Here is a 15,784-nt window from a genome sequence, read left to right as displayed (position 1 = left end):
TTACCTAAGATAGGTAGTGAAGGAAAAGGAACAAAGCCAGTGTCAGACGCCAGCTTAGGACGAACGTGTCTCTCCAAGTCCGGCTAAAGGTAAACATGTTCCAAGGCCCTATAAATTAGTTCTTTGGATCAACTATTAAATCAGTTGGACTGTCACTTGAGTTGACCTTTTATAACAGGAGACTCATGGAGTTGAAAATGATGTAACACAAGAGGCTGTAGCCTAAGATTGACCCACTTTGTTCTGATATCTGACGAATCAATTCTGTCGACAGTGACAGTCAGCACATTAGCTTCTCCCTGGCTTCGCTTCATCTCACTTCACTTCAGCTCATCAACAACTTACAACTCATACTACTGTGGCCGGTGATACACGCGCAACAGCGCTTTACTGGCCTATGGCTGACCAAATAAGACGTAGCTGACTTTTAGATCCCGTTTTGTATTATATGAGCTCATTCTTGACACCGCATCATTAGCCAAAGCTATTGGCTTACACGGCCTAGACGGCACAGCTCCCTGCAACTTTTGGCCTGAGGACACCAAATCCTCCTCCCACCTGGTATATATATAACACACCACCCTCCTCCTTCGACCCTCTCCCCTCCTTTCTTTCACATCCATTCCATCATCACGTTATCCTCCAAACCTGGCCCTTCATCACTAATGGCCAGAATCAGATAGATAGTAAGACCATCAACACACATACAGCAGACTACTACCCCTAAGCCTCAACCCACTTACACCATGGCTTCCTCCGGTAGTGTCTTTTCCGAGACTCTCCAAGAGATCACCAACACCAAACTTCAGGAGCTGTCCAAGAGACGCTCTCGCTTTGAAGAAGCCAAGGCGGCGATCCTTTCCTCCGTCGAAGCAGAGAAGGATGCTGTTAAGCGTCTTGTCATCTTGAGCGATGGTGTCAAGAAGTGCTTCTCTATCAAGCTCACCAAGGAGAACAAAGTCATCTTAGGTCGCACCAGTCACAAGCGCCTCGAGATCGACCTCAAGAACCTCGACCGCTTTCTTGGCCAGGCCAAGACAGATCCATCAGTGTCGCAGAAGATGTTGGCTGCCTGGGAGGAGTCACTCACTCGTCAGCTTAATATGCAAGCCCTTCAGTATCAGTATGCCTGGCTCTATGGTGAGCTTGTAACCGAATGGCTGTCCGGCGACAAGGAGAAAGATCCAGAGGCAGATATTGAGATGGGCGAGGCGTTCGAGGACGTTGGTGACCAGGCCAAGCTTCAGTCCAGGATGGACTGGGAGGACACCGTCTTCCAAGCGGCCGATATTGATACCAAGGCCCTCAACAGTTACCTCGACCATCTTTTCCGCTCTAATAACAAGGACAAGAAGACCATGGCTAATAGCCTTAAGATTCTTCGACGATCTGTCTCTGACCACGAAGCATCCATCTCAACACCCAATCAGTTCACTGTTGGCTCCCTCAAGTGGATCATTCCCGGTCTTCACTCATCAGATCTCCTCTCCAATGAGAAACGAGAAGTGCTCAAGGACTTTGAAAGTAATGATATGATCCTGAAGGAGATCGCAGACGTCCTTAACATGCGCATCAATGCTCTCGAATCATGGACGTGGAACTCTGAGACTCCTGTCCCCGTATCGATGGAGAAGAAGATTAGTGGAGTCTTCAACATCCATATGCATGAAGATCTTCTCCAAGCGATCTTCCTACAGTACATTGGTGTCAAGTGGAGTGTTTTCTTCAAAAGAGCCTTCAAAGGCTTCCGTGATTCCGGAGCCTGGAAGTCGGAGAGACAAGATATTCCTCGAAACGATCAACGAAGACTTGGCTACTACCTCGGCCCACTTTCAGACTCGCCCTGCTTGCAGCGCGAACGTGTCAAGGTCAATGAGGAGAGATACTTCATGGCTCAACTCATGAACTATGAGCACGAAATCACGGGCACTGCCGATGGTGAGGAGGAGGCCGAGTACGAACGTTTCGCCGCTGACAGTAAGAAGCGGAAGCTTGCAGTTCAGGCACCGATGCAAGCACCGCGTAGACAGCTTGCCAGCAAAGCAGCGCGAAAGTCGGCACCAACGGGTAGAGGCCTGGGAACCGGCGGTGCGATGAGACACCGTAAAATCGCTACAAACAACTTTGATATGGAGTTTGCTGCTGAGATTGATTACTCTGACGAGGAGGAAGAAGACGATGATGATGAAGACGACAAGTCTCGTAGCCCGATGGCACTCAAGCAGACCTTGCTTCATTTGTTGTCTACAGAGATCACCATCAACACTCATCTCTATGGTGAGATGACGGCATTCCACTCTGTTTTTGACGACTGGAACCCTAAGCTTCCTCATGACACCGTGTTTACGATCCTTAAATTTCTTGGTGTCTCTGATATGTGGCTTGGGTTCTTCAAGAAGTTTCTTGAGGCACCTCTCAAATTTGTCGACGATGACGACTCGTCGGCGCGCAAGAGGCGTCGTGGTACACCAGCAGCCCACGTGTTGAGTGACGTGTTCGGCGAGACAACCCTATTTTGCCTTGACTTTGCGGTCAACCAGGCTACCTCGAACAACCTGTGGAGGATGCATGATAACTTTTGGTTCTGGTCGCCTGACCACAAGGTCGCTGTGAAGGCTTGGGACACTGTTGATGAGTTTACCATTGTCACCGGCGTCAGTGTCAACCCTACCAAGACAGGCACGGTCCGCATCTCGAAGGATAGTAATGTGACTCTCCCCATTGATGATTCCCTCCCTGAAGGTGAGATTCGCTGGGGTTTCCTTCGCTTGTCACCCAAGACGGGCCGGTTTGAGATTGATCAGAAAATGGTCGACTCTCACATCGACGAACTTCAAAAACAGCTACTTGACAAGCGCAAGAGCATTCTTGGCTTCATCCAAGCATGGAATACATATGCTGCGACCTTCTTTACGTCTAACTTCGGTAAAGCAGCCAACTGCTTTGGTCGTGAGCACGTTGACAACATGCTGTCGACTCACAAAAAAATTGAGAAGCAGGTTTTCGCCAAGCTCTCGGCTGGTCAGGTCACGAGCGTGGTTGAGTTCCTGAAACGAGAAATCAGTCAGAGATTTGGTATCAAGGATATTCCCGATGGCTATCTGTATTTCCCCATGGAACTTGGTGGTCTTGACCTACAGTCCCCATTCATTTCTCTCATGCAGATTCATGATGAAGTTTTCAAGAACCCATCTCAGCCTATGATCGACTTCCAAGAAGATGAGCGTCACGCATACGAAGGTTACAAAGAAACATTCCTGAGCGGCAAAACCAGACATGAACGGTACGCCCTTGACGAACCAGACTGGGAACCTGAATCTCAACACGAGAAAGACACATTCATGTCTTTCGAGGAATTCACCCGCTACCGCGAAGCCTTTTTCTTCGGTCACTTCACAGCTACCAACAGACTGCACCGCATCTTCCGCACGCTGATGAAGAGACCTACTGAGAGCAAGGTTGAGACCGATGACGGAAAGATATCCGCTGCGATGGAGCAGTTGCGCGGGGAGTCGAATCTACAGGGTATTACTGGGTGGTGGAATAACATGGATGCCTATTGGACTTGGGTTGCTACGTTTTACGGACATGAGATTGTTGAGAGGTTTGGGAGGTTGAATATTGTGAATACGGAGTTATTGCCTATTGCTATGGTTAGTTTGTTTAGGGATAAGCGTGTTAAGTGGCAGGGTTAGTTTGGATTAAGCTCTGAAGGATGCATTGGATACTGTTTATTTAAGATATAATGAATAACAGGGATTAAGTTGATGGTCGCGGGAATGGAATGTTCACCAGAATTCAATATCAATTTTATGATATGGAAAGATTGGCCTGCTTATTGTAGTTGACAGACACATCTGTGCGGCTGGAAATAAAGCCTTAGTCCGATGCAGTATGAATAATCGTGCGGAATATTTGAAATGGAGAGTCTTTTAACTGTTGGAAAAGTCACCGGGGTTAGCAAATCTTTCTGCTGCCTTTGTCACTACTGCTTCACCAATCACCAACACAGGCTTTCGGTCTGGCTTCAGCATCCCAGCTTTTATCCACTCTGGCGCTTGCAAGATGTGTACGAGGAGTTGGGCTCGAGGCTTGTTAGAATCGACAGGCGGATGGTTGGTTGTATCATCTGATCCATGAACCAGGATCTATTGAATCCAGGCAGTTCTTCAAAAGGGGAATCTGGATTGTTACTTGAGGAAACTCAATCTTGGAATAATGTGCTTTCCGACTTTCCATGTTACCATACAAATTACGGGCTATTCTTCTTCAGTATAGACTCTTGACTAGTAGTGCCATTTTGTGCTTCTATTCCTCACCAATCTCAATCCAGGTATCTATCTCTCAAAGTGCCCACTGTTCAACAATCTCGGCCAGAGTTGTCTCGCTGCCAACATTACCTGGGAAGACAACAAAAGGCACAGACCGATGCCGGCTTGTCTCCTCATCGCATCTCCAGAGTGGCACGCCTGGAGCAGCCTGGCCTACGATCAGAGCTCTCCTCATCTTGAGACCTTTGGTGGCTGCGTCCGAGGAGGTGATCCCTCCCTTGGCAATTATATATCGTGGCCGCACCTGGATGTTAACGAGTAGGCGGACAAGGGCAGCAGCCACCTTGGAACCGATCTCCAGCGAGGATATGGCTTCATCGGTCTTGATCAACGTCCGGGACGTCATGACCAAGACGTCTCTGCCAGCGCTGATGAGCCTGGTAGTCTCGGAGATAGCACAATCTACTATCTTCTGCTCCTGTTCCGCAGACTCGATTAGTTGAGCCACATCTAGCTCAATCACTTCAAGATCAGCACCCCTGCGCTCACGCAACGCCTTGAGCTGCGCTGTCGTTTTGGGTACGTATGATCCAGCGAGAATGAGACCACCAGTCCTTGGAGCATCAACGTCAGCCTTGAGCGAGACTTCAGCCCAAGATTTAGGTGGGATTTCTTTGATTCCGAGCCTCGACGATACGAAGGCAGCTGCAGTGCGGTAGATGAAACGGTACCCCTTTTCCTCAGCAGCCAAGAGCCCAGCAACGAAGACGTTCATATCGGAATCCGCCACAGCATTGACAATGATGACACGGTCGGCACCGCGCTCTCCGCTCAGTAGCTTCTCTTCGACCTTGGCTGGACCTCCGCAACGCAGATCTTCCAAGGTGATCGACGTGAAAGATGATGCTGTGAATCGCGATCCGCATTTCTCGAGGATATACTTCCGAAGGTTGGAGTTCTTGTAGCCAAACGTAGCATCCTGTGCGAATGGAGTCTGTGCAGCAGGGAGTAACTGGTCATCTTCTTGCACATAATGAACATCGTCAATGGTGAACCTGCCCCCTTGGCGGAAGAAAGGTGCAAAGACCCAACCGTCGGATTTACCGAGCACCTCCTCGACTGCCTCGGGCTCCTCGGGCAAGTGACCGCGGAGCGTTGAGTCGCCACGCAAGACTATCTCAAAGGCCTTGCCACTTTCCTCAGCGGCCTTATTCACGTTTGTTGTGATCTCGACAATAAGCTCCCTTGCTTCGGCAGGTGGGAGAGCTCTGCTGTTGGTCAAGATGAAGAAGCCGCGGCAGTCCGTTGCGAATTGCTCCTTGAGAGTGCCAACATCCCAGACGGCTAGAACGTCGATGTTGTTGCAGGTCTGAGTTCCGGTGGGGTCATCGTCGAGAGCGACGAGGACAGGCATGGCACCGCTGTCAACGCGAGCTTTTGTTGACTCGATCAGGTCGGTGGTGTATTCAGCAGGGAGCGCAGCCAATGTAGCCTTTGCTGGCAATGACTTAACGGATTCTTGGTACGCAGCAGGAGATGATACCTTGACAGATGCACTCCCGCTCACGTCTGATCCAGCTGCCTCCCAGAGTCGCACCACGCCTGCATCTGATTCTCTAGCCCATCCGCGAGCGGCTCCATCGATATAAAGGGTATGAGCCACCGCAGACATGGGCGTATAACTAGCCAGCCTCTTCGCTTCATTCAGAACAATACCAAGATCCTTGACAAAGATTGCCAAAGCCGAGTGGGGAGTCCAATCGGCATCGAGCATCTGCGTAGCCCGGTTCTGAAACATCCAGCTCCAGGCGGTAGACTCATTGAAGATATCGTACACTTGCCGCGTGTCGAGACCAAGACGGGACGCGAATGCCAGTGACTCTGCTGCCGTTGCGATGTGGACACCTGCTAGAAGCTGGTTGATGAGCTTCGCTGAAGATGCTGCACCAACTCCGCCCTTGACATTGTAGATGTTGGACTCCTTGCCGGCCATGGCCAGAATGATACCGCGAACGGATCTGAGTGCCGATCCTGTTCCCGAGCAGATCATCTATATTCCGTTAGTATCGATCGCTTAGTATTGAGTTAAGGGAGAACGGGCGCTGCGCACCGTGAGATCACCCTTTGCTGCACGAGCAACACCTCCACTGACAGGTGCATCCACGAGGCTGAGACCCCTACCCAGAGACTCCAACTTGTCGCCGATGCGGCGTGCCTCAGATGGTGGGACAGTTGAGCTGAGTATGACTGTCGCTCCATCAGAGAGCTCTTCGGCAGCCTTGCCAGCACCAAACAGTACATCCCACGCCTGCACAGCGTTCTGAACCATGAGGATTAGCGCAGCTGTGCCCTTGGCGGCTTCAGCTGGTGAAGAGGCTGCGATAGACATCCCACTCGGGCCACTGGCTGCGAACCTCTCGACTGAGGGAGCCCAAACATCATAGCCTTGCACGGAGAAACCGGCCCGTACCAGGGACTGCGCCATCCCTTGACCCATTGCCCCTAAACCCACCATGCCAATCGTTGCCACGGATGGCGGTGTCTTTGGTGGAGTAACGTCTATGGAAGTTTTGCTTGCATAGTTGCCACTTGCCTCAGTAGGAGTAGCCTTCTGGTGCTGCGATTCGAACAGTTTGACCAGGCTGGAGACATGTTCGAGGCCATATCCTTGGGTGGAAGCGAGCAGGCAAACTTGTTCACTGGCAGAGCACAGTGGCAAAGGGAAGTTGAGACTCTTGGATGAAGACGTGACAATATTCTAGATCTTTGTGTAAGCGAGCTGCACATCCCGTTTGAACTGTGATAAGGTTGAGAGGTTAAAAGAGGCTTCAGCCCCAACACAAAGGTAAAGAACACAACCCGTTTGAACAAGTGATGGCGTCTCTGTAGAATCTCTCGCCATGGAATTGATGGGAACAACTTACAATGTTATGTAACAGCGACTCAATCGACGGCTTCACCTGTGAATTTCCCTGCACCATGTGAGGTACGAGCTCCTCATACGCAGAAGAATTGCCTGCGGCGTTGATGATGATGCTGTATATCTCATTGGCGTCAATCCCTGCTTTCGACGCAAGACCAGTAGCCTCGGCAGCCGTGACAGCATGCGTCGCCTCCATCAAATAGCTTGTCAATCGCAGTTTATTTGCTGCTCCAAGACCACCGGAAATGACATGGACGTTGTCATGAGCCTTTGACAGGAAAGCTACGCTTTCGACTGCGGCTCCTGAACCTGAGATCCAGATGGAGCTCTTGGTCCTACTGCTTGGTGCGACTACAGAGCAGTCAAGGATCTTGATGTCAGTTCGACCAGCTTCAGTGAAACGAGAGGCTAGGCCTTGGTAGTAATCTGGCAAAGCGAGGCATTCGAGCATGAGTGACGCATCCTTGGGCAATGCTTGAAGTTGGTCAGCGAGACGTGCCTCGTGTGTAATCTTGGGGTTATCTTGTCTTTGCATACAGTGTATAAGACCAGAGGACGATCCTAGAAGCGTCTCACTCAAAGTTTCCGCGTCTTGCTCCTCAATCCAGACAATCTGGCTGTGCTGGACAACATGATGGACCGAGTCTGATCGCTGTACTTGCCCGGCTCCAATGAGCTCAACACTTTCCGAGAAGGTGTCGCAAACTCTGAGTGTGTCGTAGAGATGTAATTGCAAAGCCTCTGCAATTTTAGCTTTTTCTGGGTTGAACCCAACAAACCCAATAGAAGAATGAGACGGCATGGTTGCTGGCTGTGCTGTGGATAGACGATACCTCGTATCACAACAACATGAGCAACGGCAGCGCCGCGGCATCGCTCTTATAAATCGTCAAATCACCTTGGAGCCTATTCCCAGCAATCGTCCTAGCCCTCCCAACACAATCAAGTCCTGCATTTACAGTACGTAAGTACGTTTACAGGTAACTTACATTGCGAAACATCCACTGTGCAGGCAATTTCTGTCCCAATACGGTTAGAGAGACTCTCCCTGGGCGGCCAAAGCGGCGCGAAGTCCGCACCACCTCGAGCAACTCATTGGTCCATGCGGAGAATACCGCTAACTACTCTCAGATCCAGCGCGGTCATCCAGCCGTCCTCGGTTCGCCTGACCCCGTGATATACATACTACCCCAGCACCGCGGCCATCATACCGAGCCATCTTCTTCCCCCGGATTTTCAGGCGCCCCAGACACTTGCAAGTTCCCCGTGGAGAACACGGCTACTATGAAGAGAACCCACACTGGTCTCGAAGCCGATGAGTACGGGCAGGGGGACGTTTCAGACTCTGCTATTCGCCGATCCAAAGTGTCCAGAAAGATACGAGCCTGTAAGCTGGCTTCCTCCCGCATGGTACAGTCATAGGAATAGTGAGCTTAACTGTGACACAATAGGCCAGCAATGTCATACGCGCAAGATTCGATGCGTTACAGACGACGGGGCCCCCAAGTGCATACGTTGCACCAAGAATGGTTTGGAATGCGTCGTGAACAAGAATCTGCAAGATCTGTTAGAAGGGGAATATGACTGGAAAAAGGCCATGGAGCAACAGATGGAGTCCATGCGCGCGTCTATTGTAGACATGAAGGCAAAAATCAACAACCTGCAATCAACTCAGCAACAAATGGCGCTCGCGACCACCTCCCCAGAGACCGTCTCCCGTCTCACAGCTCCAACGCCTCATTTGACTGCCATGACGAGAGAGAACTCGCCCGAGACTCATAGCGCCTCCAAAGACGACGGTGCCATTGTCGATGCCCCTATGGTGAGTCTCTTTCGAGCGACAAAGCTACGCAACATCAGAAGCGATCCCAGTAGCGACGGCAGAGCAGCCCTGGACCGCCGTCACCAACCAGACTTCATCTCTCAGGGACGAATCAGTCTTGCTGAAGCAGAACATCTCTTTTCTGCATTCCAGGGCACGCTCAACGCTTACCTCTGGGGCGGTGTCGCTCTCGTCCATGATACCCTGTCGTCAGCCAGGGAGTCATCCTCACTCCTCGTCGCAGCCATCTTGGCCGTTGCCGCCCTCCATACCCAAGACGATGGGCAGAGCTTCGACCGCTGCTACGTTGTGCTAGCCGAGCTCGCTAGCCAGGCCATGTTCCAGCGGTACCATACTCTGGACGACATCCGGGGCCTCTGCATTGGTGCCTTCTGGCTTTCAGACCTGAGCTGGAAGCTTTCTGGGCTCGCTGTGCGCATCGCTACGGAACTCAACATCCACCAGCATTGCGCCAGGGCTCTACGTGGGGAGACTTCACATTGCGAGAAGGCCCGGCTGTGGTATCTCCTATACGTTTGTGATCATCACTTCAGCATTGCGTACGGGAGACCGCCTGTTATAGCTGAGGATGTGACTTTGATTAATCATGAGGGATTCCTTGCTCTTCCAGGGGCCAGCGGTGCCGATGTGCGCCTGCATAGTCAGGTCAGCATATTCATCATCCTCAGCCGAACTTACAGGACCTTTGGCCTGGATCGGTCACGGGTCGTTGCGAACGACGAGTTTGATGCGATACGCCGCTACAACGGCGAGTTAGGGCAGTGGAAGCAGACTTGGGAGTCACGACTCGGCGAGCTAGGTATGTTGTCTCGTATGGCTGGGGAATCAATCTCTCAAAAGTGTATCAGCAGCTGACGTGATGCAACAGTGTGCGATCCGCAGATTGGCGATTACCCCAGGAAAGGAGTTTTGTTGCACTACCACTTCGCCCGACTTCTTCTATTCTCCGTCTGCCTGCAGGGTCTTCAACCTACCGATGACTTTCTCATCTCTCTCGAGAGACAAGACTTCATCAACACGGCCGTAGACAGCGCATCTGCAGCACTCCGTCTAATCCTGGAAGACTCTGACATGCGCCGCGCCGTTGTGGGGGTCCCCTTGTACCTCCTCACCACGATCGCGTACTCATCCATCTTTCTGATCAAAGTCTGTTCTTCGTGGAGGGCCGTTGTCGTGCACCTCTCGGTAGAGGATGTAGTTAACCTCGTCGGCCCCATCATCTCCATGCTCAATGCGACACAAGCCTACGCGAGGCATGTAGCGCATTACATTGGGCAAGGTCTCAGTACCATGCTCGACAGGTTCAAGTCAGGAGAGTCGGCGAGAAATGTACTCATGCCGCAAGATCCCAACAACAGGACGTCGGAAGTGCATCAAGACTCGCGACCAGCCCAACAACAGGATTGGGATCTTAGCTACAGCTGGATGATGGGGGATCAGCTTGGGATGGGGCTAGAATACTACCCAGGAGACCTGCTCGGGATCATTGGGTCGCAGATGGCAGAGTAATTGCCTGTTTGAGTTCTGGAGCCATGAAGTACATACATACATAATGATAAAACAAGACCAATTACTGCCAAACTTGCTCCACATTCTGTCGGTACTCTGCCGATCCCGCAATTGTCTGTTTATTGCCGCTAGAGCAATCTCGGTCAAGAACCCCATCTACCCATGACTAGCTCCTCACACTGCCGACCTCTATCTTCCACTCGGTGCGAAGACCGCCCTGAGCCACGGCCTAAGAGCGGCCTGCGTGCCGCGCAATTGAGCAACAGTCTAGAATCTTTCTCCCCCCCCTTTGTGGAGATGGCGATGCGTACGTCCGCTGTCTTCGTGCCCCGGACTATAGTGGACCTTACCCCATGGGGCTATCCATGTTGAGTTTTAAGGCTTACCCATGGTTTACGGAGTTGGCTCCCGAGTCCCCAGGGTTTGCAGCGTAGCGTTAGCTGGGAATCATCGAGGAGTTGTTTTTTCGTATTTAAGGTCGTCGCCTGGCCCTTTCTCGTTTTCTTCAACATCTGCCTCCCTGTGCTCGAAGCCTCTTCTCCAGACTCTTGGACTACTCCAGCACACACCACCCCTGCCTTTGATCCTTAAGTGCCTGACTAAACAGCCCGCCCTTCTCAAAGTCATTCAACGGCCACGGGACTGGCACAATGAGCGTCGAGAAGGAAATGACCAAGGCTGGTGAGCATCATGAGCAAGTCGGCGTCTCACAAGAGCTGTCGGACGCTCTGAGCAGCTACACCCCCGGCAGCCCTGAGGAGAAGAAGCTCGTCAAGAAGATCGACCTCTTCCTGATGCCCATTTTATGGATTATGTACATTCTGAACTACGTCGATCGCACGAACATTGTAGGTATCATTAACTTGAAACTTTAACACACATACTGACCTGTATGTTTTCATAGGGTAACGCAAAAATCGCCGGTATGGGCGACGACCTGAAGCTCACCGATGAGATGTATGCCTGGGTTCTCTCCATCTTCTTCTTCGGCTACCTCATCTGCGAAGTCCCTTCCAACATGGTTCTCACACGAAGCCGGCCCTCGATCTTCCTCCCAGGCATCATGATCGTCTGGGGCTCCCTGTGCGCCGTCATGTCCGTCAGCAAGAATTACAGCACCATCCTCGCCTTCCGCTTCATCCTTGGTTGCATCGAGTCTGGCTTCTTCCCAGGTGTCTTGTACCTTCTTAGTTCGTGGTATACGCGTGCAGAGCTGGGCAAGCGGTTTGCCATCTTCTACGCTGCTGCGGTTCTCTCGGGTGCTTTTGGTGGTCTGCTTGCTGGTGGCATCACGTCAGGTCTGCATGATGCTCATGGTATCACGGGATGGCGCTGGCTCTTTATCGTTGAGGGAGTAGCCACTGTCGGTGTTGGCATCATCGCTTGCTTTGTGTTACTTGACTATCCTCATAACTCAAAGCGACTCAGCCCGCAGGAGCGTCAACTGGCTCAAATTCGCATCGTGGCTGATGGCCTCGCCTCGACAAGCAGTCTTAGCGGTCGACTCACCCATTGGCAAGCATTCGTTGCTGCCATTTCTGATCCCCGAACCTACATCTTCATTGTTCTCTTTATGCTCGATGTCGGCGCAGGAACAATCTCCTACTTCATCCCGACAATCACAAAGACGCTTGGCTACAGCTCGGTCAAGGCTCAGTACATGACGGTGCCCATCTACGCTGTTGCTACTGTAGTGCTTATCTTTGTCGCCTGGTCCTCAGATCGCCACATCGAACGCCGCTGGCACATTACATCAGCACTCGTCCTCGGTTGCGTCGGCAGCGTCGTCTGCGCCGCCGTCCAGAACCCCATCGTACGATACGTGATGATCTGCTTGGTGGCCTCTGGAATCTGGTCAGCACTCCCTTTGATTCTCTCATGGGCCAGCGCAACTGTGAGCTTGCCTCCGGAGAAGCGCGCCATCGTTCTTGCGCTTGTCAATGCTTTCGGAAATTTCTCCAGCGTCTATGGAAGCCGAATCTGGCCTACAAGGGACTCGCCAGCGTATCATGTTGGCTTTGGTGTCACCGCTGCTTTCCTCGGAACGGGTGCAATTCTTGCCTCTGTTTTGCCTCTGCTGTGCAAGATTACTGCTCACAAAGGCACAGCCGCCGAAAGGGCTGTTCTTGCTGGTGCTCAGACTGAGGAGCGAAATGGAACTGGTAGTGAGGCGGCATCGGCCAAGTGATATGGATTTTAGTAGTAGGCTGGGAGTTAGTACTGTCTAGCAGGATGTGCAAGACTTCAGTTAGTGAGGAATTGATATTCACTTTACAAGTGCGTGATGTTCCCCTTATATAGGTCCCTATGAGCAGAGTGATCTTTCTGCGTTTCTTGCTTGTCTGGTAGTGTATATAACTATATAGAAGGAGTTGTTGCCTATTGCTATGGTTACTTTGTTTAGGGATCAGCGTGTTAAGCGGCAGGGTCAGTTGGAAATCGGATGACTTGAATAGATTGAATTAGATACTATTTGTTTAGGATATGATAAATTATAAGACTGAGTCTGACTGAGATTCCGTATTTGTGTAAGCTGCTAGATTGGATTATGAAGCGACGGCCTACAGGTTTGTGAATAGATCAAGCTAAGCAGTACTTGAAATACAGGGGCGAGGCTGATCCATATCTCATTCATCAAGTTTATTCTGGTAACCTATCACTAAGCGTACTTGACGTGACCCGGCCGTATGACTCCATTGATTGATGAATTGGGTCGCTCATCGGAAAAGCAAAGATGAGACAAAGCAGCGGTTGGTTGATAAGCGCATCCAAAAGTAGAGTCAAGGTATTGGTGAGAACTCAGAAGGAGGGAGTTAAGGTTCCTGTCAAAGTCTGTATATAGATACGCGCTTGCATCATGCTTCAATTAATAGATGCCATGGTCTGAGAGCCTTGATGGAGCGATTGATGCAGTGATGTTGTACTCAGTATCCTTGTTCGGGCTCCGTGAAATGGCTGAGAGCAGCAGGATGACGGCAGCCGAGACACGGGACATTTCGGAGACTTTTGCGGATGTTGTCATATGCATTCGGAAGACAGAACAGTTCATGCAGAGTGCCGTTCAACATAAAAACAGATCATATCATCTCTGTCGTCAACATTGCATGATTGATGCAGATGCAAAAAGTAGACGCGCAGGAACTCAGAACGGTGTCACAGTCAAGAGGGGTATGTCGTATTCGTGTCCCATCACATTAAAGCTACTTGGATCATAAGGTACATGACTCGTAGTGACGCCCCAAACGCCCAATTTCCCTTCAATCGAACATGTGCGTTGCGTGCATTTTTACCCAGCTCATTCCAAAACATACAATCTTGATCATTCCATATCGGCTCGGGCTTCAAAACCCACTCGTCAAATCGTGAGCGGAAAGTTTGTAAAGTGGATGCGTCCAATGCGGAATTGTTCCGTGGACTCGATTGGCTTTTTTTGGAGGCGCAATTAAGCTCCATCCTCGTCATCGCCAACGCGAATGGTGCCCTCAGCACCAGCGCCGTTGGTCCAGTAGCCTCCAATGTCGGGAGTTGTGTCGCGGTTCTGTCGCGTAGCAGTGATGATCCAGAGGCCGAGAACAGCCTTGGTGAGGACGTCGAGGACAGCGTAGATGACGACCTCGGTGCCGACCTTGACCTTCCAAGCGCCACCGGCAGCACCCCAGACACTGTGGATATTAGCTTTGTCAATTGAAGAATGGTGAGTGAACTTACACAAGGTAGGCGAGCCAGAGGATCAGTGAAGCCACGGCGATGGAGCCAAAGAGGCGGGCGATCTTGGTACCGCGGGCACGGGAGGTTCGGGAGCCGGGAACAGCGACGTGCCAGATGGTGAAGACAAAGGCAATAACGCTGATAGCATACCATCCCCACTTCTGCGCAGTGTTCGCATGTCCAACGGCGGAGAAGGCACCCGCGAGGACAAAGATCACATTAGCAATGACCGCAAAGATGGTATGCGCACCATCAACACCGGCGAGGAGACAAAGCTCCACGACAAGCAGCGGCGTCGAGAGCGTCCAGTCAACATATCGCGCCCAGAATACCTGACGGCAGACATCATGGTGCGTGTCAGGAACATGCTTGTGATGATCTCTCACGGTGGTACAGTTAAAGTACGATGTCTGACCAGATGCCATGGCGAAGTAGGCGAGGGCAGAGATGATGGTGGTGAGGGTTGTGAGGAAATAAAAGATGCGACGCTGAACGGCGACGTTCCATGACAAGAGGGCGAAGATGGCGGACACGACTGTCATAGCGATGAAGAGAACCCATAAGGCACGGACGCCATTGTGGCCGATTGTTTGGTAGTGAGTCGGTTCAGCTAACACATCATCATCAGTAAAGCTCTACACCAAAGGGTAAGATGAACTTACGAACGACGGTGGGAATGGGAGCAACCCCTCCATGAGTCTTGTAAGCCTCCATGTTGACAATCTGCGAAGCTATTCAATTGAAGATCTTCAAGTTCGAAGCGATGAAGAAGCTAAGAAGCAGAAGCTTGGAGCTGGGGTGGAGAGCTTATAAAAAGAGAGGCGAGAGCTTACGCCGCATCTGCCTGAGGCGTTTCAAGCCGTGAGTGAATGATTGGATTGGACGTATCGTAAATGAAAACAACGTCATCAATGACATGTATATTGCGGGAGTTTGCACAGTAAAAGCAGGTATTTGCGTATGCGGGGGAATGAACGGTTCAGGTTACGCGAGGCCATCGTGTGTGAGAGGCGTCACTAATACGTAATTTGTGAAGCGAATCGTGAGAGGGGCATGCGTTTTGTCATATGATGGGAACATTAACGATACAACTTATGCATATTTATGTTACAGTCAGTAACAATTCTGTTATATTTTTAGTAGATTTGTTACTGAAGCTGTTAGAGCTGGAATGAACTGAAGCTTTGGCTGTGATACGAGACGTGGAGCTCCCCAGACACAGCGTGTACCAAACAAAAACAGACGTCACAAGCATGTCAAACAAGGTTAGTTAAAGATCAACAAAAAGTCTAGCCTCGCGTTTTTCCATGTCAAGCTAGAACTTTGTGGTACCACAAATACCCGAAGCCGGAGGATTTGCTCAGACGGAAGAATAATTGTTCCCTGCTGCCTTGTTTGAGTTCTTTTGCGAGTGCAGATCTCAAGAGATGAATCTCGATCGTTGAAGATCGACCCTCGGGAGGAAGAGGCAGGTGACTCGAAGAAGCTCGAAGAAGCTCGCGTCAGCCCGTGTCTCATATTTCAGCTGTC

At 51.0% G+C, this 15,784-nt stretch overlaps 5 protein-coding genes across 6 annotated transcripts; 3 read left to right on the top strand and 2 right to left on the bottom strand.

Annotated features, from left to right (window-relative positions):
- The first annotated feature begins 333 nt into the window (after positions 1 to 333).
- On the top strand, positions 334 to 3,909 carry FOXG_15410 (uncharacterized protein). 2 transcript variants are annotated; one of them, XM_018395496.1, is made up of 2 exons: positions 334 to 561; positions 684 to 3,909. In XM_018395496.1, exon 2 carries the CDS (start codon positions 747 to 749, stop codon positions 3,693 to 3,695), a length of 2,949 nt encoding a protein of 982 aa, XP_018255378.1. In that variant the 5' UTR covers positions 334 to 561; positions 684 to 746; the 3' UTR covers positions 3,696 to 3,909. The 2 variants fall into 2 exon arrangements, with proteins under 2 accessions (XP_018255378.1, XP_018255377.1); XM_018395495.1 differs by having other exon boundaries at positions 680 to 3,909.
- A 395-nt stretch (positions 3,910 to 4,304) lies between these two features.
- FOXG_15409 (uncharacterized protein) lies at positions 4,305 to 8,111 on the bottom strand. The gene is made up of 3 exons (XM_018395494.1): positions 7,196 to 8,111; positions 6,382 to 7,029; positions 4,305 to 6,321 (listed from the first exon to the last, which is right to left on the bottom strand). The coding sequence occupies exons 1-3, from the start codon at positions 8,066 to 8,068 to the stop codon at positions 4,345 to 4,347; spliced, it is 3,498 nt and encodes a 1,165-aa protein (XP_018255376.1). The 5' UTR covers positions 8,069 to 8,111; the 3' UTR covers positions 4,305 to 4,344.
- A 280-nt stretch (positions 8,112 to 8,391) lies between these two features.
- On the top strand, positions 8,392 to 10,618 carry FOXG_15408 (uncharacterized protein). The gene is made up of 3 exons (XM_018395493.1): positions 8,392 to 8,581; positions 8,646 to 9,836; positions 9,906 to 10,618. Exons 1-3 carry the CDS (start codon positions 8,479 to 8,481, stop codon positions 10,544 to 10,546), a joined length of 1,935 nt encoding a protein of 644 aa, XP_018255375.1. The 5' UTR covers positions 8,392 to 8,478; the 3' UTR covers positions 10,547 to 10,618.
- A 290-nt stretch (positions 10,619 to 10,908) lies between these two features.
- FOXG_15407 (uncharacterized protein) lies at positions 10,909 to 12,840 on the top strand. The gene is made up of 2 exons (XM_018395492.1): positions 10,909 to 11,394; positions 11,451 to 12,840. The coding sequence occupies exons 1-2, from the start codon at positions 11,197 to 11,199 to the stop codon at positions 12,732 to 12,734; spliced, it is 1,482 nt and encodes a 493-aa protein (XP_018255374.1). The 5' UTR covers positions 10,909 to 11,196; the 3' UTR covers positions 12,735 to 12,840.
- On the bottom strand, positions 12,682 to 15,454 carry FOXG_15406 (uncharacterized protein). Its single transcript, XM_018395491.1, has 4 exons — positions 14,917 to 15,454; positions 14,255 to 14,864; positions 12,926 to 14,208; positions 12,682 to 12,838 (listed from the first exon to the last, which is right to left on the bottom strand). The coding sequence occupies exons 1-3, from the start codon at positions 14,966 to 14,968 to the stop codon at positions 13,989 to 13,991; spliced, it is 882 nt and encodes a 293-aa protein (XP_018255373.1). The 5' UTR covers positions 14,969 to 15,454; the 3' UTR covers positions 12,682 to 12,838; positions 12,926 to 13,988.
- Between the last annotated feature and the right edge of the window lie 330 nt (positions 15,455 to 15,784).

Source organism: Fusarium oxysporum, chromosome 5, assembly GCF_000149955.1.
Source record: "Fusarium oxysporum f. sp. lycopersici 4287 chromosome 5, whole genome shotgun sequence".
NCBI lineage: Eukaryota > Fungi > Ascomycota > Sordariomycetes > Hypocreales > Nectriaceae > Fusarium > Fusarium oxysporum.
This window is presented reverse-complemented; position numbering and strand designations above follow the sequence as displayed.

What these genes read in the sequence shown, in the direction of transcription:
- FOXG_15410 (XM_018395496.1), top strand. Translation starts at nt 747, where the DNA reads ATGGCTTCCTCCGGTAGTGTCTTTTCCGAGACTCTCCAAGAGATCACC.
- FOXG_15408 (XM_018395493.1), top strand. Translation starts at nt 8,479, where the DNA reads ATGAAGAGAACCCACACTGGTCTCGAAGCCGATGAGTACGGGCAGGGG. An exon ending in GTCCAGAAAGATACGAGCCT is followed by an intron (nt 8,582 to 8,645) that starts GTAAGCTGGCTT and finishes GTGACACAATAG; the next exon opens with GCCAGCAATGTCATACGCGC. An exon ending in GTCACGACTCGGCGAGCTAG is followed by an intron (nt 9,837 to 9,905) that starts GTATGTTGTCTC and finishes GTGATGCAACAG; the next exon opens with TGTGCGATCCGCAGATTGGC.
- FOXG_15407 (XM_018395492.1), top strand. Translation starts at nt 11,197, where the DNA reads ATGAGCGTCGAGAAGGAAATGACCAAGGCTGGTGAGCATCATGAGCAA. An exon ending in ACGTCGATCGCACGAACATT is followed by an intron (nt 11,395 to 11,450) that starts GTAGGTATCATT and finishes ATGTTTTCATAG; the next exon opens with GGTAACGCAAAAATCGCCGG.
- FOXG_15406 (XM_018395491.1), bottom strand. Translation starts at nt 14,968, where the DNA reads ATGGAGGCTTACAAGACTCATGGAGGGGTTGCTCCCATTCCCACCGTC. An exon ending in TCCCATTCCCACCGTCGTTC is followed by an intron (nt 14,865 to 14,916) that starts GTAAGTTCATCT and finishes ATGATGTGTTAG; the next exon opens with CTGAACCGACTCACTACCAA. An exon ending in CTCTGGCTCGCCTACCTTGT is followed by an intron (nt 14,209 to 14,254) that starts GTAAGTTCACTC and finishes TAATATCCACAG; the next exon opens with TGTCTGGGGTGCTGCCGGTG.
- FOXG_15409 (XM_018395494.1), bottom strand. Translation starts at nt 8,068, where the DNA reads ATGCCGCGGCGCTGCCGTTGCTCATGTTGTTGTGATACGAGGTATCGT. An exon ending in AGTCGCTGTTACATAACATT is followed by an intron (nt 7,030 to 7,195) that starts GTAAGTTGTTCC and finishes ACAAAGATCTAG; the next exon opens with AATATTGTCACGTCTTCATC. An exon ending in CAGCAAAGGGTGATCTCACG is followed by an intron (nt 6,322 to 6,381) that starts GTGCGCAGCGCC and finishes AACGGAATATAG; the next exon opens with ATGATCTGCTCGGGAACAGG.